The sequence below is a fragment of the Artemia sp. Qi Xiang Cuo genome, chromosome 11, assembly GCF_049724085.1.
Source record: "Artemia sp. Qi Xiang Cuo chromosome 11, ASM4972408v1, whole genome shotgun sequence".
Lineage (NCBI taxonomy): Eukaryota > Metazoa > Arthropoda > Branchiopoda > Anostraca > Artemiidae > Artemia > Artemia sp. Qi Xiang Cuo.
The window spans coordinates 46596743-46624239 of record NC_142804.1 but is presented as its reverse complement, the minus strand read 5'-3'; the positions used below and the strand labels follow the sequence as shown (position 1 = coordinate 46624239).

General features: G+C 34.8%; 1 protein-coding gene across 4 annotated transcripts in view; it reads left to right on the top strand.

The window, feature by feature from the left end:
- The window catches only part of LOC148947046 (uncharacterized), a 132294-nt gene extending 113858 nt beyond the window's left edge, over nucleotides 1-18436 (top strand). For 3 of the 4 annotated variants that reach the window (XM_089096833.1, XM_089096834.1, XM_089096836.1), the window contains 3 exons: nucleotides 1397-1516; nucleotides 8508-11070; nucleotides 17957-18436. In XM_089096833.1, coding sequence (XP_088952959.1) covers nucleotides 1397-1516; nucleotides 8508-11070; nucleotides 17957-18272 — 2999 coding nt within the window. In that variant the 3' untranslated portion in view covers nucleotides 18273-18436. The remainder of the gene's footprint in view (nucleotides 1-1396; nucleotides 1517-8507; nucleotides 11071-17956) is intronic. The other variant, XM_089096835.1, reaches the window with a different exon arrangement.
- Nucleotides 18437-27497: the final 9061 nt, after the last annotated feature.

Genomic DNA, 27497 nt, shown 5'->3' with positions numbered 1-27497 from the left:
CTTAAAACCAGCTTAGAAATAAATTGCTATTATAAAATTCAAACTCAAACCGACCAGAAATTACTATTAAAGAATAAATGAAACCCAAACGAACAGAAATTAAAATAAACGATCATAGCAAACATAGGGATAACAGGTAAAAATACTGAAGAATAGATAATTCGTAAAACCAGTAAAAATTAAATTAAATATTCAAGTCAAGATTAAAACGAGCAAAAGTTTACTATTAATGAATAAATGAAACCCAAACGAAAAGAAATTAATACAAACGATAATAGCAAACATAAAGATAACAGGTAAAAATACGGATGAATAAATCATTCGTAAAACGAGTAAAAATTAAATTAAATATTCAAGTCAAGATTACAACGAACAAAAGTTTACTATTAAAGAATAAAGGAAACCCAAACGAACAGAAATTAAAACAAACGATAATAGCAAACATAAAGATAACAGGTAAAAATGCTAATGAACAAATAATTGGTAAAACCAGTAAAAATTAAATCAAATATTCAAGTCAAGATTAAAACGAATAAAAATTACTAAAAACAGGAGTTTTGCTAGTGTTCACTTCCCCCTCCCCTAAAAGTAAAATTACAAAACCTATTGCATCAGTTGGGTTGTATTGAAAACTATATGTTTCTTGAACAGTGTGCTTTTATTTTTCAAAACAACGATGACAAATAAAAATAAATCACTACAATAATCAAAATGGCTGGAAAGAACTAATGAACATAAACTGAATATTTGATATATAATGATGTTCTTTCCTAAAAGTCAGCAATTCAATATTTTATTCACTGTAATTTTTATTTTTCACTATTGTAAAAAGAGAAAATGTTCGTAAGATAATATTTCATTGTGTTATCAGATAGTGGTGCCTCTGAAAGTAAATTTTTTAGCTCTTATGGCTTTACATTTTTAGCTCATACTGGAAAAAGAATAGATGTAGCGCAGTAACGGAGATTATCTACTTCTTTTTATTCGTCTCATGTTTTCATAGCATAGCCATTTTAGCGTGTAATGCACTTGTGACTTTAAACATGGATGTAATATCGTGCAATGAACACTAATTTATTGAATTTCGTGAACACGGAAATTAACAATTGGCATCCCTGATTCTAGTCACTATAAATTTTCTGGGTACTGAATTAGCAAGCTGCTACCCTGGCTTTATAACCGAAGTGGCCTAATCTGGGTACCAAAGTACCAACTTTAGTTTTAACCGTTAAGCGGCTTATATTTTGTTACCGTCTTGTCTATAAAATGAAAAAAGAATGAAAATGTGTGTTTATTTTCTGTTTCATTCGATTTTCAAAAAGGTGAGGGTGCTCTTTAGATTAATTGCCACAGTGGGCAAAGAAATATTTTAACATTGAAGCAATTTTTATTCCAGTTGGATTTTCACCCCCTCCAGATGTTAAAAACATTTTCAGTCAATCTAAGGTTCGCCCCTCCGAAGTGTCAATATCAGCCACAATAAAGGTTCCACGCCGGATATCATCTGATCGAACGAGTTTGTTTTAGGTTCTATTCTTGCATCCTTCTGTGTGCTTAAAATTAATCTATTTTCACAATAATTAATCATCACTTGGCTTTTTTACTTTCATTTGCACTACCTCGCTTCATTTATGCTGGATCTGAAAGTTGCAACTAATTTACCTAGGAAGGAGATAAATAGCTATACGAAGAGGAATGAGGGTATTTGCACAAAGGTTGAGGGGGTAGGAAAAATTCTCCACCTAAGAATTGGACCGAAGTATCTTTTCTCAGAAATGATGGAAAATAAGTGATTTTTCGTGTTATGATCTCCTCCTGTAAATTGTCTCTAAGCCCTGCCCCCTCGCCCCTTCCTCTGGATGTTAAACCTGTGCGCAAACATTCGTAATGAGTAATTTAAAAATATGTGATAAGTTATACTGATGAAATTTGTGGCAACTTAAATGTTAGAACCTAGTTTGGCACTAACATGAAAGAGAGCCTCACTAATCAGCATTTTGCTCGATTTTCATCTTATTCCTTAGGTTTCTCCAATGAAACCTCGGACAATCTTTTATCCTTCAGATAGGTCCTAGTGCTCTGAGCTACACTCTCTACCTCCCCCTCCCCTCCACACCTCCCCCCCCACCTGATCGATTAGCGCTAGCTAAATATCGGTATATGTAAAATCCAATTGTGAATGGGCCGTAAAGAAATCAACATTTTTACAGCTATTAAGTAGCAGCTGAAATATCTGCCAATCCCAGTTAATTCTAACTTCTTTTGTTTTTTACTCTCGTATTATTTTCTAATAATTGACTGTTGATTAGATGAATTGTAGATGCAAACATTAATTAAAAGCTGAAATTGATAAAAAAGGACTTGAAAGGCCCGTATGTTCCAATGATAGTAGTATGACTTTTAAATTCGTTTCAGATTTTTCTCTTTAAATACTCATTCGAAGGAAGATTAAAGAAGATAGTTTTTTGCCTCATTTTCAGGAATATGTTCTCTATTTTAGTAAATACTTCCCCAAAGAAACACATGTTGTTCTTGCGGCACAATAAGTCATATGTTAGTCTATTATTAAGGATGTGGAGGCCCCCATCAAAAAGATTACTCTCGTGGAGCCACATTCGATAAAAAAAAATTTTATCAAGTCCATTCTTAAATGCTCTTAAAAACACTTTATATTACGTGGCTAATTTCGAAGACCTCACTGCCTTTCCATGACGATAAATAAAAGTTCAAATTAGGATAAATCCTTTTAATAGATAGTGATAATTCACAAAAATGCTGGATATTTTGGTCACATGTGCAGTGACCGTCATCAGCAGAAATACTGATAATACTGACGGTCACTGCACATGTGACCGAAATATCCAGTATTTTTGTGAATTATCACTGTCTATTAAAAGGATTTATCCCTGTTTGACTTTTATTTATCACTTTTATATTCAAGAGAGTAAGCGTCAATAGGTTCTGAACATATCTTAATATGTACTTTTTGCTTTATAAAAGAAAAATTTACAAAAGATTGTAAAGCTAAAAAACCAGTTCTTAGTCTATTGTTACTATTATTATTATTAGTTTAGATGCTAAAGGCAATGACGAACAACTGAAACTGATGAAAGTGGAAACTTTGGCGCTTTAACATTGGTTTAATTGGGATTAGAACAACTATTGACACTAACTCAGCTGTCTTCTGCCAAAACTTAGTATCTAAACAAAAATTGATTCAGAGTTAACGATGCATCTCCCCTAATATCGACATCGCAAGTCCAGGGGCGGAGTCAGATTTGTCAAATCTGCTCTACTTTCTGAAATACAGCCAAATGTTTACAGGTGTAAAAGTCATACCGGTTTTCCACAGTCAAAGCCCGATATAAAAATAGTGGAATTACTATACCTAGTGTCTTGGCTCAGCAGAAAATGGAGTGGCAAAACATGAAAAAAAAACGAACTTCAGAAATTATATTGACGAAATTAAGCATCATCATCTATTCTTCTCGTTCTATAAAGGATAAATCCCCACTTCGCGATTTTCACGAGGTTTTTGGCTGAGGACAGCTAAACAATCAAAAGCAAGTTCGGTTCTTCGATACCCGGGTTGAACCTCTATAGATAAAAATTGGACCTGCAGCTTCCTAATCTCGGTAGCATTCGATTGTAATCAAACAGTTCGTGGTAACGAACTGTAAGTAAGGAGCGATCCGGCTCAATAGTAATCGAAACTCTAAAAAACGGAATATTGATACCAATAGATGGATCTAAAGAATGAAATTTTATGCTGATTTCAAATATATAAGTTTCATGAAGTTTAGTCTTACCCATCCAAACTTACGTGCCTGAGAAAATTTGTCTTATTTTCGAAAAAAGGGGGAAACAACCCCTAAAAGTCATAGAAAATCACACCGTCAGATTCAGCATATCAGAAAACACTACTGTAGAATTTGCAAGCTCCAATCTGCAAAAATGTGGAATTTTGTATTTTTTGTTAGAAGAAAGATCACGGATGCGTGTTTTTTTCTTTTTTTTCCCAGGAGTGATCGTATCAATCCAGTAGTCCTATAATATCGTAAGAGGGCTCACTTGAACGAAAATTAAAAGTTATAGTGCCCTTTTTAAGTGACCAAAAAATTGGCGGGCAACTTGGCCCCCTCCCACGCTCATTTTTTTCCCAAAGTCACCCAATTAAAATTTTGAGAAAGCCATTTTGTTAAGCATAGGCTAAAATCTAATAATATTTTTATTTATTTTTTATTTACAAACGGGTTACAATAAATAAATAAACAAACATCTCATTTAAAAAACACAATCCAATGCATTACTGCATGCCGGACAAAACCCGAAAAAAAAAGAAAAACACTTAAAAAAAATATATAATATTTTCTTTTATTATCTTTTATTTCCTCGGACCCAAAGTCTTTTAGGATGAATTAATCCCCCACAGTTAACAGGGGCAGGGCTGTAAGTTATGAAATTTGCCCATTATTTACCTATAGTATTGATTTTGGTTTATTGTATAGCCACTTAGCACAAGAAAAGTAAAATTAATATGCAAATTTTGTTTTACTTATTCAATGACGGTGAACCAAAATAAAAGCTGCATTAACTAAAAAAACGATCAAAAATTAAATAAAAAAACAAATATGTTTAACTGAAAGTAAGGAGCGACATTAAAACTTTAAACGAACAGAAATTATTCCGTATATGAAAGGGGCTGTCCTCTCCTCAACGCCTCGCTCTTTACGCTAAAGTTTTTTATTGTTTTAAAAAATAAAGTTGCAAGACAGAGTCAAACTTTAGCGTAAAGAGCGAGGCGTTGAGGAGGGGACAGCCCCTTTCATATACAGAAAAACTTCTGTTCGTTTTAAGTTTTAATGTCGCTCCTTACTTTCAGTTAAAAAAAACTTGTTTGTTTTTATTTAATTTCTCACAAGCACCATTCTTTCTGGAATCAAATTTAAACTTGTCTGATCTGACGTTCAATTTATCGGGATTCCCGGGGGAATGGGAATCAGCAAGCTGCCATCCCGACTCTGGATCCCGGAATTAGCAAACTGCTGCCCAATTGTAGATCAAAAGAAGCACCAGCCCGGGTACCGAAGATCTGATTTTAGTGAGAACCCTGCCACAGACAATATAGCATCTTCCTGCTTAATTTAAAAAGTAAGAAAATTCAAAGAAAATTGAGCCAATTCCGAACAATCAAAAGTAAATTCGATTCGTCGGTACCCGGATCGGACTTCTATAGATAAAAATCGGTGCAGCGGCTGGCTGATTTTGATACTATAGAAATTTACTCTCCCAGAGGCACAGTTCTATCTGAAACCAAATTTGAATTTCATTCAGAATTTGAATAGTTGTCTTTATTTTAATCCCATTGTTCTTGTTATTGTTGCTATAATGTTTAGTCCCTTAGAGGCGTACGGGACTAAGGGACTATGCGTTGTCATTCATGTATGTTTTTATATTTATAAATAACCCCATTATTATTAAATTATCATGTTGTAAGAGATTTTGTGTACGAGATAATTAACTAGTACTATTTTTTTTAGGTTTATTTGTAAGTTCCTCATACCCCTTTTCATCCTAGAATTGCACAATATAGTCTGACCAACTCAGTTTTTTTTTTACTGTGCTACTGTGCTCAATATTTAATGAAAATCGACATACTTTCCGCATCAAATTCTCCATTTCACAGTTTTCTTTAGCCTCATCATTGTAAAAGTATCTACTATAAGCTCCGAGTTGCTTCTCCTTATGGAAAAGATTTTATTTCTGATTTAATTGCTCAAGGAAGTACCAGTCATTTCCATTTTTCGCTTTTCGTACCATTTATTTTCAATTAGTTGCATTCCTCCTTTTATAGCTTTTGCTTTCCTAAGCCAACCCATAACACACATAACACCCATAACACACCATAACAGCCCGTAACACTGAAAAAGGCTGTTTAGTGTCAGAGCAGAAATTAATTGATTAATTTACCCACTCCTCTACTAAAGCCTTTTTAGAGTTTAAGTTCAACGGCTGAAGTTTGGAATGTGTATCAAAGCTCACCATTAACTTTTTATTTTGAAGCTTTTGTAACAATATCATTGTCATTATTTCTTCAGTCCTCTATCTTTTATATAGTCATTTCACTTAGATTATATCTTTCCTTTTTACAATTTGAAACTCGCTTGCCTTTGTCTTCTTGAAATTTACTTTTTCTTTCTATAATGTCGTTGGGTTCGATCAATTTAATCTTTTATGTTTCTCAAAAGAATTTTCCTTTGGCTAAAAAACAAATTATCGATATTTTCCACTTAGAGATCTAAGCTGTCAGGGGCGGATCCAAGAGATAGTTTTAGGGCATTTGCCCCCCCCCCCCCGCTAGAAGATCAAATTTGCACTACTTGCAGGGGTGCATGGGCGAAAACACCAACTCGAAAACCCAAGTTTTGTTGATATACCCCCCAAAAATTAATTCCGCTTCCGCCCATAAACACTGTTCTTAAGTTGTTTTAAAAATTGGACGTAACTTATTATAAATTAAAGCAGTTTTATAAATTGAATTTCTTTCCTTATACTAAATCTTACATATAGTCATGCATTTTTATTAATTAGCTTCTTATTAATTAGTAAATACCTTGGTAAATCCTTTACTTATCTTCTGAGGCCTAATAATTTCCAGATTATTGCTTAAGCCCCAAAAAATATTAAAAAGCAAATCCTTCATAGAAAATTTTCTTGTGTAATATAAAAGAAGGGTAAAGGGAGAGTATTCCAGCTTAGGGCACCTTGTAGATGAATTCCGATGTTTAATCCAGTTTTTCGTCCTCATTACTGGTTACCTAACCGTAATCACCATTTTGCATGTTTATGGAACTGATTTTAACGTTTTTAATTAGCCGCAATGAATCTGTAATAAATAACTTCTCGCCTAGTCTCCACACAAACACCGTCAAAAAATCCATTTTCCTTAATGAATGCTTGGAGGTTACGTGCGTGGTGAAATACCTCTAATAAGTAAAGTCACTGAGTCACTACAGGGCCCAACGACAGCTGTTTACCAGTGGCCGTTTGGTGTCTAGATTTACAGGAGTTGTTGGTATGAAATCAAGCACCTTATCGCCAAAGTTCTCATGCCATGTGTTTTTCATTGGTGGATACAAAGTTTTTTCTCATTGGGATCGAGTAAATATTCAACAATACTTGGTCAGAAAATATAGTTTTGTCGACGGGAAAAAATTGCCAACCCGTAGTGGTTGGGTAAAATCTATCACTTTGGAAGAAAATGTTTTTTTTTTCAAAACATTGAATCTTCAGCCGAAAAACTAGACAATAAAAGAACGTACTAATAAAAAAATTCAAAGGGTGAATAGTGATTAACTAAGTGAATTTATTTAATTAAAGAGTAAATATCCAAGGTTTTTTCTTATAGCATTCGCAATGGCATAGACATACTTAAGGCCTCTTCTGGCAAACCAATTATTGATTAACAATGTTGATCAACGATCGAGAGAACACATATTTCTTAGCAACATTTGTGGATCAACAATAATTTTCACAAGAATATAAATTTCTATTATTGTTATAAATAAACCGCAATATTTTCAAAATTAAAGAATATTGATTCGCTATTTTCAATTAAACTCAAGTTTACTCCTGTAATTTTCTCTGTCTCATCAATTTCTGAGAGTTTCAGTCAAACATAGTAAAATTTCTTCCGTGGGTAATTCAAAATTAAGCACCTTATCACGTTTTATTTTACGTGATTGACCAAGCCAGTACAGAAATAGAACAACCTTTATGACAAAGTAGTTGTTTTTTCTCTTCTGAAATCATCAAACAAAAATAGTTTTCTTCTGGATATTCATCCTTGATATTTAGCTCTTAAATTTGACCGACAAGTTTGACAACCAACGATTTCATTTGAAGGTCGTTTTCATCCACTATATTAATCAAAATTTTTTTGGTCGCTAGAATATTAATGTTCAACAACAATGTCCCATCAGAGCAAATTGTTGATCAGCAACGTTGCCAGAAAAGGCCTTCAAGAGCATCGTCTCACCAATGCTTTATTTCATTTCTGTTTTTTATTTGCCTCATTATACACATCAGACTGTCACATGAAGTTGAAAGAACACATAATTCGTTACAAATTGTGAGATATAGTGCCCTTATAAAGATGCGAAATGGCTTGAAGGGTATCTAGCAACCTTGTTTACGTCCTGGTGGTTCAATGCTACCAGTGATAGGCTGTTTTTCTTCTTCTTCTTCAAGCTCTTATCTTAATATTAATTATATTAATATTAATTATTTCATTGTTTGCTGTAAGTCTATATATTCTCCTGGTCATGAGTACTCCATTTTTAAACTTTTTACTTTCTCAATTTAAATTCTATTTGGAGGCTTTTAATGAAAGGTCTTTTTTTTCATACACATAGTTTCCATTCGTAAGAAACCAATGGAGACTAATTACTGATTAGAAATAAGCACCAGTTTCTTTTTATTAAGTTCATTCAACATTATTTTTTTAGGTGCAGAAAGTCAACTTGGACGTAGTACATTTCAACCTGTCTTGCGAAGAAGTATTCCGACCAACCAAGAAGATGGAGAACCGTCTCCAATCTGGACTGTACTTCGTCTAAATAGTTCATCCCGTGACTCGAGGAAGGAGTATAACAGGACAAAAAGCTCCAAGGAGCTTGGAGAAGACTCTTTAACAAAAAGGTCTATTCACAGATATGGTAGAGCTATAACATTAGATAGCATTGAGGTGGAGGACACCGATTTGAAAGGATTGGGAAGCCCCTCGGCTGAAGATACCCAGTCGCGTGGAGAAACGCCGATCAGCTACAGAACCTATACAAGAACTTGTAGCCGAGAGTATTTAAGTCCTGAAAATGATAAAGTTAATTGGAATTACAATACTTTGCCCAATTTAAGAAAATCTCGATTTATACTAGAAGAGGATACTAAAGAAACTGCACTGAATAACATTACAGCTGCTTTATGTAAACCCATGCAAAGAGTTAAAAGTCCTCCACCCACTGATGAAAAAGTGTTTGAATCTTCTTTATCCCCTGTGAGAGTTGTAAGTTACCAAAATAATGCTACGTCACTCATTCCAGTAGAAAATTTATTACGTGCCACTCCTAGACGTGCAGAAAGTGTTCAAGCTGATATTAAAAAAGCAAGAAATAATGTGGATAATTCTAAGTGTGAAGATCAAATGGATAGGCAGGATTTACTAGTTAGTCCAAAATTTGTACCCCCAAAGTCATCATCAATAGCAACAACAAAAGCGGTAGATGAAGCAGCAAAGTTATTTGCGAAAGCAGAAGCAGAGATTGCCGAACGATTTTGCTCCCCAACAAGAGATGTTAGCAATCAAATTTGTGAGCCTAAAGTGAGTGCCTCAGAGGCCGTAGCAAAAAGAGTATCTAGGTTCTTGAGACCAGATTTTTATGAGAATCCAAAAGATCAAAGTGATTTTGCGAAAGAAAAAGAAATTGCTGCGAAATCTAAATCCAGATTTCTGAAGAATTTTCAAAAGTATCCAGAAAACAATAATGAGACATACGAGCCTGCTAAAACTGTAGGTGCAGATCTTAGAAAAGACAACATCAATCAAGATGTCTCGGTTGTGAAGAGTGATATTTCCAACAGTGACGCTGTGAATTTTAATGTTGTTTCTAATACTACTTTGCGCCCTCTACTTAAGTCTTTTCCAGTTAAAGCAACAAGTCCGAGTATCCTACTAGATCCTAAACTTGTTTGCACCACAAAAAAAGAAACAACCGAACTTGAAGTAGCTCTAGCGCCGCTAAAAGTGGTAACTCATCCTATAAAAACGGCCCAAAACAGCAAAACTCAGATTAAAAGTGAGCAAAAAAGACCATCCCCTCCGTCAGCATTGCCAAAAGCGAAGACACCGCCTAGACCTCTTTCACATCTTGTAAATCCTCCAGTAGCTCCTCAAAAGAGGTTGACCACTCCTGTAGTGTCAGCTACTCCGTTAAGAGGTGTAACACCTCCAAAAACAAGAGGCATAACGCCACCGAAAGTCAGCCTTAAGAAAACGGAGGGTGTTCCAAAATCTACATCCCCGCCAAAGAATTCAAAAAGTAGTCCAAAAGAAACTTCTAAACAGTCTTCAGATGTTAGTGCTACTAAATCATCTCCAAAGATTAAAGTGAAGAAGCATTGGGAGAATTTGATGAATTTGGCTACAAGTTCATTTCAAAAGAACTCTTCACCTGCCAAAACTGTCAAAGCTGATCAAATTACTGAAATACAACCACCAAGGGAATTCTCTACGCCAAAGCAGGTGCCCTCTTCATGCTCAGCTCAACCAAATAACGAAACTCTTGTCCATTCTAAAGTCAACGGAAATTTAGAATACACAAATCAAGGAAATTCAAGTAAATCAGCTATAGCCAATCATTCAAATACAACTCAAGTAAATCCCCCAGTAAATCCAGATAATGCATTTGGCCAAGATGCCTCTGAAGATTATAATGGTACAGAAACTCCGACTAGCTATGATTCTAGATCTGTTTGTTCGGACTTGCAGTCGGAGAAAAATTTAGATGACGAAGAATCTGTGTCAGATCGCATACACCGAAAATCGTTCTATACTCGATTCAACGATCGACGAAAATCAAGAAGAAGCTCTACAAAAGAAATAATTGATTTGCAGCAGCAGTTGACCGAAATAGCGTGTCGAAATCAAAGTGTCGGTCGAGATGAAAGCCCAGCCGAGGCTATTGATTCTCGCAAATCTTCAGGAAGTCGGCGCAGTGTCTCCAATTTTGATTCTATCCAGGAAAACGACATATCGCTATCATTTCGAGAGCGTGATCGCGGTTCTACGTTAAGTCCGTCTCGTACAGAGTATGTTAGAATCCCAAGAACTTGGAGAGTATCACAAGATACTGTGACTAAAAGTGTAGCAAGTGTTGAAAACCATCCATCAGAGTATAAGCAATATTCTAGAACACCGTCCAGGTTTATTGATAAAACGAATGTTTCAGTTCCGACGAGACGATTTACAGCAGAGATTGAAGCAAATGCTACCATTCCGAGGAGAAATAATAGGTAAACTGTTTATTGTTTAAAAGTAATCGTACAGCGTGTTGAACAACGGGTATAAAAAAGTGAAAATTCGTAATGTCTACTTTTTTTGAGGACCCGAGAAGAAATATTTTCCCCCTTCCTCCAACACAAGACTCGACGTCCCCTCCCAATAAAACAAGCACCCGAAATTTTCAACTTAATTCCTCAACGGAAGAAATCGACAGACTGAATAATGAGGTATACTTATTATAGCGTTAGACTAGCCTGATTCTAATTTAGTATTAATGATGACCTAGTGATGAATGCGTGTAGTAATCTTTGTTGAAACTCTTGCATTTTTTGCCAAAATTCCAGCTGTAGGAGCTGCTTGCTAACTTTCGGCTGTGAAGATGAACTAACATAGACCTTTCCACGTGTTCATATGTAACAAAACGTTGCAGTTTGAGCACATCTTACGAAAACGATGTAATGCTCTTATTTTATATTAAATTTCACCAGAATGTTTTATTCTGTATTCCAACGCTATTTCAGCAGCACCTTAGTATAAGCTAGTATAGGTATTTGTTTACATGTCACTAAAACCACTAGGCCGTCATTTAAAGCAAATTGGAATATCACTAACTGTGCTTACAACAGAGAGAGTGGCAGAATAAGAATATTAGTACATTTGGTGAAATTCTTCCCTGCGATTCTTTAGGAATTCAATCCAAACAAGATTCGTCGTAAGGTATCGATTTTCCGTAGGAAATTATAGTCGATAGACACTTCAAGAAAGGTGACAACGATGAGTGTGGTGATTATAGAGGTATTAGCCTGGTCTCTATAGGTAGCAAATTACTTATAATCGCTTGTAAATGGATGAACTTTTAGAGGTTTTTCGAGTTCAGGATGCTAGAATAGGTTTGAAAATTAATATTAAGAAGACTAAGTCGCCAAGGCTAGGAATAAGTGAAGATGAAAAGGAGACGTCGGGTAACGAAAACATTGATCAAGAGGACAGCTTTACTTACCTTGGTAGCATTATTAGTAAGGATGGTGGGAGCGGTAAAGATTTTAAATGTAGAATAGCCAAGGCTCAGGGTGTTTTTTTATAGTTGAAGAAAGTTTGGAAGAATAGGATTTAGGTCTGCGAAACAAGATTGGGATATTGGAAGCTACAGTGATGACAGTGGTCAAATATGGTTCTAAAGCATGGGCGCTGCGAAAATGGACAAAGATTTGCTAGATGTTTTCCATAGAAATTCCATACTGATTGTTTTGGGTACACGGCTGACTGACCGTGTTTCAAACAGGAGGCTTTACCAAAAGTATGGTTCAATCCCGCTTTCTAGGGCTATAGCGAGAGAGAGGTTGAGATGGGTAGGGCACGTTCTGCGGATAAACGATTATATATTGCCGAAGATTGTCCCTTTCGGCAAACCGTCTAGGGCTAAACGGAAAGCAGGTCATCCCTGGCTGGGGTTGGAAGATGTCATAAAGAAAGATTTAAGGCGGATGGGAATTTCCTGGGAGGGTGTAAAGAAAGAGTTTTTGAATTAATTAAGATGGCGGAGGAGCGTGCGTACCTGTATTGGCCTCAGGTGGCTTGGTGCTGTGGTGAGTTGTTAGTAGTAGTATTAGTAGTGGTATTTACCAGCTGGCTATGTTTATTAAAGTGTAAAATATTTTCAGGAAAGAACAAGTTGAGTTTTTGTCTAAAGTGGAATGATTTGAGGGACTGGCTGTCACCTCACATGTAGAATAATTTATTTTATCTTAAGCTTTAAAGTTACTTAATGCTGTTATTAGGAGAAAACTTTTTTTTAGAGTTAATTTATGTTAATTTTTTATTTAACTTCTCGTCATTATTAATAAGACGTAAGTTTTTTAACAAACGAAAAGCCCCCACCCCCTCTACACCCTCGTACCACGTGCTAAATCCATCTTCTACCTCTACCACAAAATATTTGTACTGAATGTGCTAATTCGGGTCCCCGCAGAAGCATGACATCGCATCAAAGTTCTTTTCATAGGGATTTGAATAGGAAGAAGGGTTTTACACCCTTCTTCCTATGAACAAATGACCGTAGATTGTGATTTTAATTGACATATACTAATATTTATTCCTTAAGGCTTTGATATTTTTTATTTATGAAAGTAAAAAAGTGAAAACATTTAAAATGTATTTTGTTTTCAGTTAAGCGCAAATTGTGCTCTGGCCTTGAGAAGACATGGGGGTTATCCAGCCCTACTCATGTTAATTTTTGCTCGTTTTGAGTTTGACTCGGCTTTTTATTGTAATTTATGTTCGTTTTGAGTTTAATTTGTTTATTTATTGTAATTTGTGGTAGTGTTACGCTTGGAAGACTATTTGACTTTCTTTCTGCTCATTTTTGGCATAATGGAGCTTTTTACTTTTCTTTGAAAAACCTGTTTTGTGGAAAAAGTTTTTTTAAATTAATTTCTGTTCGTTTTTATTGTCATAGTCTTTTTCAAGGAAAAATAATATTTTATGTCTTTTCAGTTTTTCGTTTAAGAATCCATAGTTTGGGTAGCTATTTGTATTTTGGGTTGCTATTTGTATGTTGGAGAACTTTTTCAACAATTTTTAATCTTGACACAAACAGTATTTTTGAATTTAATTTTGTAACTCCTGACGTTGACCTAAGAAAAAACATAATATCATTCCTGAAATATTCTATCTATACTCTTTGACAACCTGGATACAACTACACTCTTTTTATTTATTTAAATTGTAAGAATAGAAGTAATAATAGTAGTAGCCCCAAAAGTTCCAATTTAATACCCGCAATCATTCTCTATATTTGCTGAGGTGTCTTATTGGCAAACATAAACACAATGCCTTTTGATTTAGTTTTAAGCAACATTTAGTTTTAAATCATAATGGGTCAATCGCATAATTGTGGGGGGTTGACATGCCCAATATCCCTAAAGAGGTAGTTGCTGGACCGTTCGACTATGCTGAGCAAAATGGTTGTCTCAAAATTTTGACTGGATGCGCTTGGAAAATAAATGGCCTTGAGAGAACGGCTGCTTGCCCTCCTATCTGTTTTTACTCTTAAAAAGGGCACCAGAGAGTGGTGTTGCCTATGATATTGGTTATATGCCCTTTTGAAAACCTGCATGCATACACTTAGTTCGTTTAATTGAAACTCCTCCTAAACGTTCCCTAAAAGTTTCACCTTAATACCCTTAGCGTCATTAGTTACAGTAACTGTAGTGGTAGTATTAAAAGTATACACATAGTGACTTCGGGCTAGTTCAAAATCCCCCACAACTTACCCTTAAAGGTCCAACTTAATAAAATAAGTTGTTCTTCAAGTATTGCTTTGTCACCTTTTTGAAAGCCCACGTGCTCATAGTTTGTTTTGAATTGCTTCAACATCTGCCCAAATATTCCCTAAAAGTTTCACCTTAATACCCTTAGCTTGCGCAGTAGTAATGACTGTAGCAGCATTAGTAGCAATATGCGCATAGTATCTTTGGGTGTTTCAACATCCATTTCAGCACAAGCTGAAAGTGTTAGCTTAATACCATCAACCGTTCCTGAAGCATTTCTGATTCGTCCGCTTGACAACCTACCTACTTGACAACTGTATGGAATTAGTTCCATACAGTTTCTATATATCACAAATGTTTAGCCTTGATATCCTTAGTTTTAATAGCAGTAGTAGTGATAGAAGTAGCAATAATAGTAAGAGTAGTAGTAGTATGAGTAGGAGCAGTAGTATTAGGATGCAAATATTTTCTTTTGGTAAGTTCAACATCCCTCACAACAAGGCCTAGTAGTTTCAACTTCACGCTCCAAACTGTTCCTAAGATATTGATGTTACACCCTTTTGACAACCTGCATACAGACGGCGTGTTGTGATTCAGTTCACCTACCCCCCCTCAAAATTCATTTAAAATTTCACCTTCATACCCTTAGGCATAGTTGTAATAGTAGTCATAGTAGTATCATCGATATTATGAGTAATAGTATTGAATGGCGATAGTACTACTAGCAGCAGTAGTATTAAAATAAAAACATCCCTGTCATCAGGTCCTGGGAGTTTTGACTTAATACAATTACCCATTGCTATGACATTGCTGATATGTCCTTTTGATAACCTGTATGTTCATATACTTCTTGAAATTTTCATCTTAATACTTTTAGCCTTACAAGTAGTTAAAATAGAAGTAGTAGTAGTAGTAGTAAATGTAGCAGTAACAGCATTATTAGCAGTAGTGTGCACACATTGCTTTTTGGTGAGATGATCTTCCCCTTTAAGCATTCTGAAAGTTCCAACTTAAAACCCAAATCTATTCTTGAGATACGCTATTTTGACAATATGTATGCACATAGCGTCTTTTGGTTTAGTTCAAATTTCCCTCAATGCTGTAAATGGAGTGGTGTGGTAGTAGTAGTGGTAGTAGTTTTAGTATTATTGGTAGCGTACAAATATTGCCTTTTTGATCATATCCCTTAGCATTTCCTGAATTTTTCCAAATTAATATACTCAGTTATTCCTGTGTTACACCATTTTAACAATTTATATACACATAACGTGTTTCTACATTAGTTTAACCTGAATGCCCTTCGTCGTCTTGGAAAGTAAAGTTCTAACATGCATACCTTCTTCAATAACATTACAATGTGTAAACAATGAACGAATTGTCCTGAGGACTGTGGGGAGGTTGACATCCCCAAAGACATAATTACTGGACCTCTGTACACTGTTGAACAAAATAACTCTCTTGAATTTTCGATCAGATGCGTTTTGGGGAATGATAGGCTTGGGGGGTGATTGCCATCCATTCACTTTTGACTCTTAGAAAGGGCACGAAAACTTCCGAATATTAACCCAATGAGCTCCATCCGATCCAAATTTCTTACGACCACCCGTTCCTTAAAAACCTTATATGCTCTGGGGAATAACTTACAACCCTTGCTCATGGGCTCTGGGGGATTGTGTCCACCCCAAAACAATGTTATATGATTTTTGGACTATTGGTAACAAATTGGCTATCTCACAATTTCAGTTGAAGGTGTTTCGGATAAAGAAGATGTCAGGGAGGGATGGGGGGCTAGTTTCTCTTTATCATGTTTGGCTCTTAAAAGGGAACTAAAACTATACATTTCCATTCAAATGAGCGTCTTCTATAGTTCAAACGACCACCCTTTCCATACCAAAGGCCTTGTTATATGATTAATTAAAAAAACTTCTTCCACAAAATAAGTTTTTCAAAGAAAAGTAAAGAACTCAATTAAACAAAAAATGAGCAAAAATAAAATCAAATAATCTACCAAGCTCTAAACTACCACAAATCAGCATCGATAAATAAATGAAACCCAAAACGAACAGAATTTACAATAAATAACCGAGTCAAACTCAAAACGAGCAGAAATTAACATAAGTTGGGCTCAAAACTCCTATGCCTTCCCAAAGGCCAGAACAAAATTTGCACTTTACTGAAAAAAATATAAATGTTTTTACTTTTATAACTTTAATAAATCAAATAATTTTAATATTTTGATTACTAAATATCAGTATATGTATATTAAACTGACAATGCACATTCATTTGTATTTTTTCAGTGATATTTGACTATTTTTGAACTAATGGCTATTTCAAAATTTCTATCGGATATATTAGTGAAAAATACGACGTGGGGGGTGGCTTTTCCCCGATCGCTTTGACTCTATGATTTCCAATCCCATGAGCCCCCTCCGGAGTTTATACGACCACCTTTTCTATAAAAACCTTATATGCCCTCGGTATATAACTTACAACCTTTGCGCTGAGGGCTGTGGGGGGGCCCCTTTAAGACATAATTTCCAGGTCTTTCAACTACGCTGAACAAAACGGCTATCTCAAAATCTTGATTAGATGTGTTTTGGGAATTGATGGGTGTGGGGGGCGCTTTTTGCCCTCCAATTACTTTATGCTATTAAAAAAGGCACTAGCCCTTTCAATTTCCAATTGAATGAGTCTTTTTCGAAATTTCTATCGCAGCTTATGACCATCTCAAAATTTCTATTAGATGTACTTCGGGAAAATACGAGGTGTGGGGTGGCGATATCTGCAATCTGATCACTTTGAATCATAAAAATAGCGGTAAGAAATATTTGTTGAAAGAAAAATTTATTGCGCGAGATTTTCAAAACAAAAATCATGGACACAAATAGTCAACTGGAGTTTATTAATAGTTGCATGATTGATCTCAGCTTAGTTCTCAGTATAGTTCTCAGCTCAGTTAGGGGGTCTTTCTCTACAGACATCTCTGTCTGACTATTTATTTGTATCCCTATTTTGTGTGATGATCGTGATGAAAATCGGCGCTGATTTTGTAAATCGGCGCCGAAAACTAGAAAAATTTTCAAGCTCAAATCGACACCGATTTCTTTTAAAATCGGCGCTGATTTGGAAATCAGTTCCCAAAATCAGCTACATGTGACCAGCCCTTAAGGGTGGAATTCATGTGTATTGCGGTTCTCTATCGCCTGGCCACGCTATGCATTGTGAATGGGTCATTGTGTATGTTAAGGAACGAATGCATAACCATGTGGCAGGTAGTCGTCTGACATTAGGAGTTTTGGTATTATTTGAGTGTTTTTTTGGGATTCGAAATGACCAAAAGTGGCCCTTTAGTGGTGCGATTTCTTTTCTACTCGAAGCAGAACTAGGAATTTAAGTTTTTGTTCTACTACCCCCCCCCCTCCCCTTAATGCTCTACGACTAGCTATTAAATATCGTTATGAAAAATCTATAAATTTTGATGGTAAATTGCAAAAAAGGAAAAAAAACGAAGACGCTTCACGCCATTGAAACATTGAAACTTCTGAAGTTGTGGCAATTAGTTGAATAGGATACTTTCAGCATCATAATATGCTTCCTTATTAAAAGTATTTATTTTTGTATTTTAGATACAGTGTATTCGAGCCAACGACATTAACACCGATAGGATCTTACACGAGTCGTATCGGCTTGCCAGAGCCTCGACTTGAGTCAAACCGATATTCCACTTTACTAGAAGACCGTGGAAGAATGTCTTCGACAACCCGTTCTTCAATCGGGCAATCTTCATTAGGCCGAAGAGATCCACCTGTGATGGGAGATATAACCTCGCGTGATTCAAGTATCCCGAGAAGAGACTACGGGTTTTTGAGGTCTACGAGTACGGGATACGACGGAGGGTATAGAAGGGATTCTAGTCTTTCTAGTCGATTAAAGAGATATTAGCATAAATAAGGATTCTTTCAGATGTAGAAAAAGAGGAAATCCTATATTTGTACGAAACAGTTCCTTTAAGGTTTTTTAACTTATAACGATGTTCAAGTGGATTTTTTTTTTTTTTCAATTTATTCTTAAAAGCTTATTAAAAACATTTTAGATCTTACCACAGCAAGATTATATTTGTTGCCATATATATATATATATATATATATATATATATATATATATATATATATATATATATATATATATATATATATATATATATATATATATATATATATATATATATATATATATAAATATATATATATATATATATATATATATATATATATATATATATATATATATATATATATATATATATATATATATATATATACATATACTGTATATATAGCTTCGGCTAATAAAACATAATATTAAGAAGCGTAGTAAACAAACTTATAGTATAAATTCATTTTCTGAATTTCGTACAGCATATAGTAAACGATACCGTAGTATATGTGAATGAGCCTCAAGTTTCCAACCAGAAAATATTCCAGTGAGAATATTCAAGGAAATATTTTGGAAAAAATTTCGACTCTGTGTCAGAGAATAAGTTTCACTTCTTCCCATTATATAAAGACTAAAAATGCCATCAATATGTCTTTAAGGTTAGATAGAAAATGTTGTTGCATACAAGGACAGTTGCAAAAAAGGACAGTCCTATGTTCTGTACTATGTACATAGGACAAAGTCCTATGTTCAACAAAGAAGAAGTAGTTTCATCCTAGGTTCCTTTAAAGACTCAGCGTTTCCATAAACCTTGTTTTTACTGCGTGTTCTTAATACTTTTATACGTAAAGAAGAACACTTCCTGAAACGTAAGGATTACAGTTGAATCTAATATAAATACTTTAATAGAAAATATTTTCAAAATTTACATGATTACATTTTTAAGAAATGTAATATGCACAATTATATTTAAGATATACAATTGGTACATCTGAATAGTTTTTTCTTTCAAGTTTTAAGGATTTTTGTGAGAATACCTAAGCGTCTAAATGGACTATACTTAAAACTAGGGTAGGCAAATAATTTTGTATCGGAATCTCATTCGTCATAAAAAAAAGGATCAGCTTGTCGTTTTACGGGCGCCAACATTTAAGTTTCCATTTTAATAGAAAAGAATTTGAACTTGAGAATGATCTTTTTTGTAACAAGAATCGTATCACTATCCACATATTTCTTCTTTCTTACTTCTTCAGCGTATTTCTTTGACGTTTTTCTTGTATATCCACCTATTGTCGTGTTTCTTGTTTGGCACCAGTCATGCCTTGTTAAACTGAGTTACACGAAACTTGATTTTGGTGATTTCCTGTTCACATTGTTTTATAAATGTCTTATAAAATTTGCCTGTGTTTTTATCTTTTTTAGTTATCCACACCCCCTTCCACCCCCGAAATAAGCCCTTGAGTATGAGAACGTGATTCCTGCTTACACCTAATCCCTTAAGTTGTTTACTTAATTATGACGTCTTTGATTTCTTTTAAAGTTTTAAATCATTTATTCTGATACAGAAGACAGTTGGTAATCCCAAACATGTGTTTGATTTAGTGATTGTCTTGAAAACGTTTTTGATGATGCTTTTTAACCATAGTTCGAGAAAAAACCTGTTCATTACATTTTATTTCGAAATCAAGTGTAACTATCCAAAATCAACTGTTGTCTCCTCAATGAAAGGGAAGTTTGATTCGAATTATATGACCTCCCCCCTCCCAAACTAAGTCCCTTTGTATGAACATATATATCTACCTGAATATTTCTCTTCGTGTAACGTTGGTGGTAATGAATTCTTGCTTCTTTTTTTATGGCAGTAAATATGGTAGCTTACGAAAATAATCTAAACATATCGGACCTCGAGTCACATAAAGTTATGCTTTTTTATGGCAGTAAATATGGTAGCTTACGAAAATAATCTAAACATATCGGACCTCGAGTCACATAAAGTTATGCTTTTTATTTCTAAGCTGTATAGAGGATTATGATTAAGTATCCTTCTGCTTTTCACTTTAATTGCTTACGAATATATCTCATTCACAAGATGTCGATATCTGCTTTTCAATTCGACTGTTTCAAATTTGTTTCTTTTTTTTACAAGAAATTGTTAATTTTTCAACTCATCCGTAACAAAACTGCAAGTTAACGAAAATACAAGAGTAATGAAACAAATATAATATAGAAATGTACAGCACGAATATGAAATATGATTTAAATTTTTCGAACCCAAAAAATTTTGTCTAGAAATTATTGTTTCTCTTTTCATTGTAGAGATGTAACTTCTGAAGAGTTAGAATCGTATCAAGACTCCTTCAAGTCTTTCGTGGGTTACAAATGTTTGATTTTTCTTGGCATACTTGAAAGGATCTCACTTGTTCTAAGGTCCTGTCGGTCTTTTTTAAAGATAGTAATTGATTCATAAAGATGAAATTTGTACTCAAAACTAGACTGTACTACAAGAATCTTATGCTTGGGTAAGCGGTATAGTCAAATGTATATTCGATAGTAGGGGGGACGAACTTATGCAGTTGTACTACTTTCTCGTGATTTAAGGCTTTTATGGTAGGAAAACTGAATAAATTTCCTATATTGGTTTTCCTTTCACGTTTCTTCTCTGTCTGCGTGTGTTTTTCAGATCTAAAATTAGCTATATAATTAAGGGGATTGAGGGTGTTCTAACTAGGGAAGAGATCTTACGCAATTTTTCTCAATAATATAACCAGATTTTACAACTTTATTTTCATTTATTCCTCCCCCTGCCAAAAAACAGAAACACCTGCCCTAATTTCGAAAGTTATTTTTCAAAGGTATTTATATATTCTTCATTCAATCTGCTCATTTTCGGGCCGTTTCGCTTTTTTTCCTTTTTTTATTTACCTCCTTTCTGAACTTACCGAAAAAAGAAAACAAAATATTCTGGTCTGGGATTCCTAAAGCTAGCAACATTCAAAACCTAAAAATTTTTGCCATATATTCAATGACAATCGTCACCAGAAAAAAATTAACCAAATAAAACCGGAAAGTGTGCAAACAAATTAAGGAGGAAGGGGCTGGGCGAAATAAATGCTTTAAATGTTTATCATGTCGGCAAAATTTCGTATTTTTCTCTGTACCGATGTTACAGGTATTCTAATTTTTATCAATCTGGGTCTTTTACATGGAGGGGCCAGATTTCTGGCCGGAATCCCCTCCTTCTGTGGTTGCTTTATCATTTGGAGCTCTTATCCTTTCACTTTTCGGTGCAACCGAATATTTATCGATGGAAACCACCGAAACTATTAAGTCATCGCAGAACCAAGCGGGCCGAGGCCAACACTGCTGCGCATCTCCTTCTTTGATTTAATCCAAAATTTGGTGCAATACTTTGTCGCTTACTAGGCTTTAATTTCCTCAATGGGTACCACTCCTCAAGGTCATCCTGCAATGCTGTTTGCAGTTGTGGTTGTGACTAGGTAAACCTGTGAAAAGTCCTTCCCGGTAGAGCTATGACGTCCTGCCGGTAAGACTTTTGCTCCAGTGATGACTGCAGAGAAATAATTTCATGAAATAGTAAATATTTACAACCACCTCCACTGGAACACCTCCAGCATTTTATACCCAGTCCATCCTCGCTAGGTCATCTTTAACGCTGAAATTGAGAAACCCTACACCCCCTCCTTCACATGAAATACGTCTTCGGTCTCCCATCAAACTGGGCAGGGACACTTTTGATCGGTTGTACAATAGAGCTGCTTTAGAAAACATTTCCTTTTTTTAACAAGCAAAATATTGAGACATCCAAATACAAGGTTTAAAATTCATATTTCCAATTCTGGGAGCTTTTATCAACTAACGCAAAGCCAAGCAAACAAGAACAGCAAGAGCTTTGCATTATGCTAACAAGACAAAGGGAAGAAGGAGAGTGAAAGAGAGAGAGAGAGAGAGAGAGAGAGAGAGAAGAGAGATACAGAGAGAGAGAGAGAGAGTTTAATGAAATAATATTTGGTTAACCTTGCATTAAGTATTTAATGTGTTCCCCTTAACCTAGTAAAACAATAAGTTAGTTTTGCTATTTAGTCGCTGATGGCCTGACCCTGGTAACTACACTGCTACACTGCTTTGATGATGAAAACTATTGCATGTATGATAAAGATTTAACTTGGGAATATCCAAGATAGTAGATAAGGCTAAGAACGTTTCAATGGCGGTCATCAGAGGAAATCGCAAAAACGACAAATTATAAGAGCCTTACATGCTTCCTTGACAAGACCAGACGCAGAACTTGTGCTTGAAATCCTTTGATTTTTTCGTCTGGTCCATTCAGGAAAAGATCAAAGTATATGTAAAACATGATGGAGGGAATTCAAGCTCGTCGCTGAGAAAAAAGATCTGCCCCTCATAACGCTATCGTCTCTTGGTCAGTCGACCTTCTAACCGACCGACTTTTGGTCGAAAGTCGCAGAATCTGCCAGCTTTGTAAAATTTCAGTTTGGATCCAAATAGACTTGATTCCCTATTTGAAATCCAAGTTTTAATAAAGATTAATTATTTTTCCTCTTAAATATACTAATTCTGATGGGCTCTGTTCCCCCATCTTGAAGTGCCAGGGTTGTGTCTCTTATTTGCTTTCTATGCTCTTAAGGCTCTCGAAGTTTCGCCATTGTTCGTTGCCATTGTATCCTTTGATCATCTGTTAATAACAGTCATTGAATATAGGGCTGAAATAAGAAGCTTATAAATGTTATTAGTTGTGTTCACAACTCAGAAAGTCTCTTTGTTTGTTCTTTCTTATCTATATAATAAAAACGTAATTTTAGTTTTCATTAATTCTTGTATCGTCAAAACTTTGTATTCCGGTCGCAAGGAATGTTTCTTTTCATTTTTTTTTTTTTATAATCCTTGTTTTTTGAAGGTATATTTGTGGATTGGCGAATAAGGCATATATTTAGAGGGGGACTGGGCTTTGGAACCGCTCTCTACTCCAAAATCCGCACATTTTTTAATAACCTGATTTCTTTTATATTTCTTACATACCTCTTTTTGTGGAAAGGAAGGGTTTCTTTCAACTGTGTCTTTGTCAAGTGTATGGCAAGCAATTAATAGAATATAATAATAATAATAATTCATTTTTACTTTCTTTACAAAGATTAAAAATGCTTATAGAGAAGTACATAAAGGAGAAAAAGAGAATACACAAAAACATACAACAAAAATACAAAATAAGAAGTAAAAAACAACGAAGAGTGCGTTTCCATATAAATCAAACAAAATACACCACAGGAAAATAATTTTTTTACGTTTTGAAAGATGAATGGAAATTTTAGATCAACAGAAGCGATAAGTAACTGAATGTAATGGAAAAGGTTTAGTATATCCTTCAAAATATAATAATTAATTATTAACTAGAACTAAATCAATTTTAAAAACAAGTGAACAAATAATAAAGCATATGAATAACTTAATATTTGTTTTTTTTTCAAGATTGGTTCCATCCATTCAAGTAGAGAGGGGGGAAATTCTAAGAACTGCCATAAATAATTTGAATCCGTCTTAACAAAATGATCATAATTTTTTATAATTTAGTGATTGTTAAGACGCTTGCTTAAGTTAAAGTTTGACTAGCTTCTAGAAAAAATGAAATGAAAACAAAAAGAACAGTAGCTGATTACCTTGCAATTTCATTTTTCCGGTAAATAATTATTTTTAGACTTTCTTATATTGATATACATAACAAGATTACATTTAGGGTGAAGTGATTCAGAAACTTTAAAAGTATACGCAATTTGTTCTTTGATTTTTGCAGCTATTTATATCTTATTTTATCTACTCTAAAGAATATATGTTAAAAAATGGTTTTATAAAGTTGTGTTTAACCCACCTGTTATTGTATGAGTGTGCTTAGTATAAGCCAGGGATATACAAATCGATTAGGAAAGGAAGGTGGCTAGGTTAAATATATGGGTTAACATATGGATCGCGGCCAAAGGGGCGCTGAAACCACGGATGCCCGTCCAAATACATGATTTATATTGAGTCTCGTATACTTAATTCGTTGTCTTTTCGAGTATATTATAATAAATGTACCTTTGAAAGGTATCTGTGGTTGTAGCTGATAAGACTACGGGTTGGGTCTGGCCTTTTCGCCGTAGTTTTGGGAACCCTGCTGGTTTTTAATTCTTGAAACGCTTAAATGCTGCATAGAAATAATTAGGTGTAAATGCTATGATCTTATTTTGTAATTCAGACTGATGAAATTTCTAGTCATTGCATGGTCTGACTGTTTTAACCATTGTTGAATTAATTATTTTGTACTATTTATTTTTGACTAAATGCTTATTCGAGCTATCTGTTTTTGTTGTGTTTAGATAATTATGCATAAGGTCATTAGCATTCAACCGGTTTGCTTCTTTAGGTAAATAATATACAGAGATATAAGAGATACCAATAAACACGTATGCTATAGTAAGTTCTTGTCGCCACTGACTCTTGGACAGAAAACCTGTTAAGTACGACGCTAGTGGGTTGAAATCCTTTCAGTCAAGCTGTGTTGCCACGGTCACAGGTTTCCTGTGAAACTTCGCAGTTTTTTTTTATGGTCACAGGTTCATAGGTTTTTGCAGCCGAAGGGTAGAAAGTCACAGGTTTTTGTGCTCAAGGTTCCTAATATGACCTAATTTTCTGCTAAAAGTTGAATTTTGTAGAGCTCACATTTTCGGATTATTTTTTAGTGTTTTTGAGACAACATCTATTAACCATAAATCTGAAGCTTCATCACATTAATCATAGGTGACAGCTATTTTGAAACAACCATTTTGAATTGAAATGAAACAGGTTGATAAGTCATCAAAAGTGATTCAACTCAACATGAGAACTTAGACCTTGTAGTGATGGCAATCGGAGAAGACAGTGCCTTGCTTGTTTGAGTATTATAATTGTGGCAATCAGACCTAACCTGAAACACGCCTGAGAAACATAATGTAAATTATTATTATTATACTTGAACATAAATAACTGGTGTTAAAAATCCCATAAGCCAGCAGCTGGTAAAATGTTTTGTCTTCTATACTCCAATCTCACAGAATCACTATAAGATTTATTGCAAAGTAAACAGATCGCATGATTTTGGAGGAATCGAATTGGATCAACTATAGACGTAAATATGCCTAACCATACCGAAGAACAATATAAAATATACGGATGTATTATAGAGAAATACCTTAAAATGCGATGCGGGGCAAAATGTGTGAGTTTTCGAAAGATTCTGATGTTCCGTGATAAAATCGCTGACGTGTCCCCAACATGTTTCCTAAACGACAAAGTTTCATCAAGTGTAATTCCTAAATACTTGACACAAGATTTCCTTTCAATCTCTCCATAACTGTATTTTAATCGAGAAATCCATGGATAATATGTAGCTGTTCTCGAGAATATAATAAAACTACTCTTAGCCGCGTGAACTTGTAGTTTATTAACGTGCATCCAAGTTGAAACTCTGTCTAACGATTGTTTACTTAATTCGAGTAATCCCTTCTCAGTTCTTGCGAGACAAACAAGCAAAGTGTCATCAGCAAACATGGGTACTGTCACTTCTTGTGGATCATGGAATAATTCAATGAAATTGTTTTTGATATTAGACATGGTTTGACTTAGGTCATTTACAAAAATTAAGAATAATAGCGGTCCAAGAACAGAGCCCTGTGGAACTCCATATGTAATAGGAAAGCTTGATGAACGCTTTGAGTCAATCTGAAGATACTGCAGCCACCCTGCCAAAACTGCACGTTGAAAGTTAAGCCCAGGACCTCTTATGCCATAAAACTCACACTTTAAAATACGAGCTCATGATCTACTGTGTCGAAAGCTTTAATTATATCTAAAAATATTGCTAAAACCCTGTAGCCTTCATCCAACGCTTGATTGACTACACTGCTTAGATAAGCAACCGCTTGTTCAGTTGTGTAAGCATGCCAAAATCCGAATTGGGTAGTACTTAACACATTACGGTGCTCTAAATATGCATAAAGACGGGCAGCAAAGCACCAGAGTGCTTTACAATCTTAAGAATCAGATTGTAAAGAGATTATCAACAAAAATTTATATTACTAAGATTTCAAAAAGTTTCCTGTTTATTTTTTAAATTGGTCTTTCTTTTAATGTTGAGAAGTTTGAGTTTCTAGTTGTTAATTGACCGACCAGTTGGCTGAGTGTTTAAGGCGATCGTGGTCTTTTGTTCTGGATTCTGGAATCTGGTGGAGGAATTTGTTAATGAAGACTGGACTTAACAAACTTGTTTTGCAACAAACTACATATTTTTATTTTGCCTTCCATTATCTTGCAAACTTCTATCAAAGCACCGTAATTTGTCATTATATCCCCTCACATCATAAGTTGCGCTATGAGGTGACACTTCCATAATTTGAAAGAAAATGCGCGAACCAAAAAAATCGATAGTTCCTGCCTGGAATTGTGGATAGATTTCCAGTCAGGGAATTGGAATTTCTGTCAGGTTTGCAGATGGTCCTTAGGGAAAGTCCTATGCGTCTGAACTTAAGGTGTATTACACTATGCGGAGAACCGTGCGGAGGTGATCACACGTTTTTTGATGCAGATTGAAAAATATTGTTTTCAACTTTAAAACCATGTAGAGTCAAAATAGGTCAAAATAGACATTACGTTACTACAGCCGTTCGGACCTTGTCACACCCATAGATACTTAATAGCTACCGAAGACCGAAGATCAACGACTCCCATATTTTTCGCATAACTAATATAATTGTCGAAATGAAAATGATTTGGTTCTTTACTTTTCGACTAGGATAGGTAGCGGTATCGATATAAATTTTCGCTCTATTGACATTCTTATGACGATATCTTTTTGCTATCTATTGAAATTGAACAAGAACAACATTTAATTTATAGGTGACGCTAATGTCAAAGCTTAAGTATCTTTAATAGTCATGTTCTAGCGTTGCTACATCGGAGTACCAAAATTAAACTGTAGTAAGAAGGCCTGAGCACGCTCTAAAAGTGGTCACATGTTTTTTGACAGATTTCACAGGTTTTTTGGCAGTTTTTTTCACAGGTTTTGAAAATTCGTAGTGGCAACACTGCAGTCAAGGCGTTGGTCGCAGATAATACAGGTCATTTTGGAGAGAGTTTTTAAATATGCACAGTTTTGTCAGAATCAATACCAGCAGTAGTTCTAAC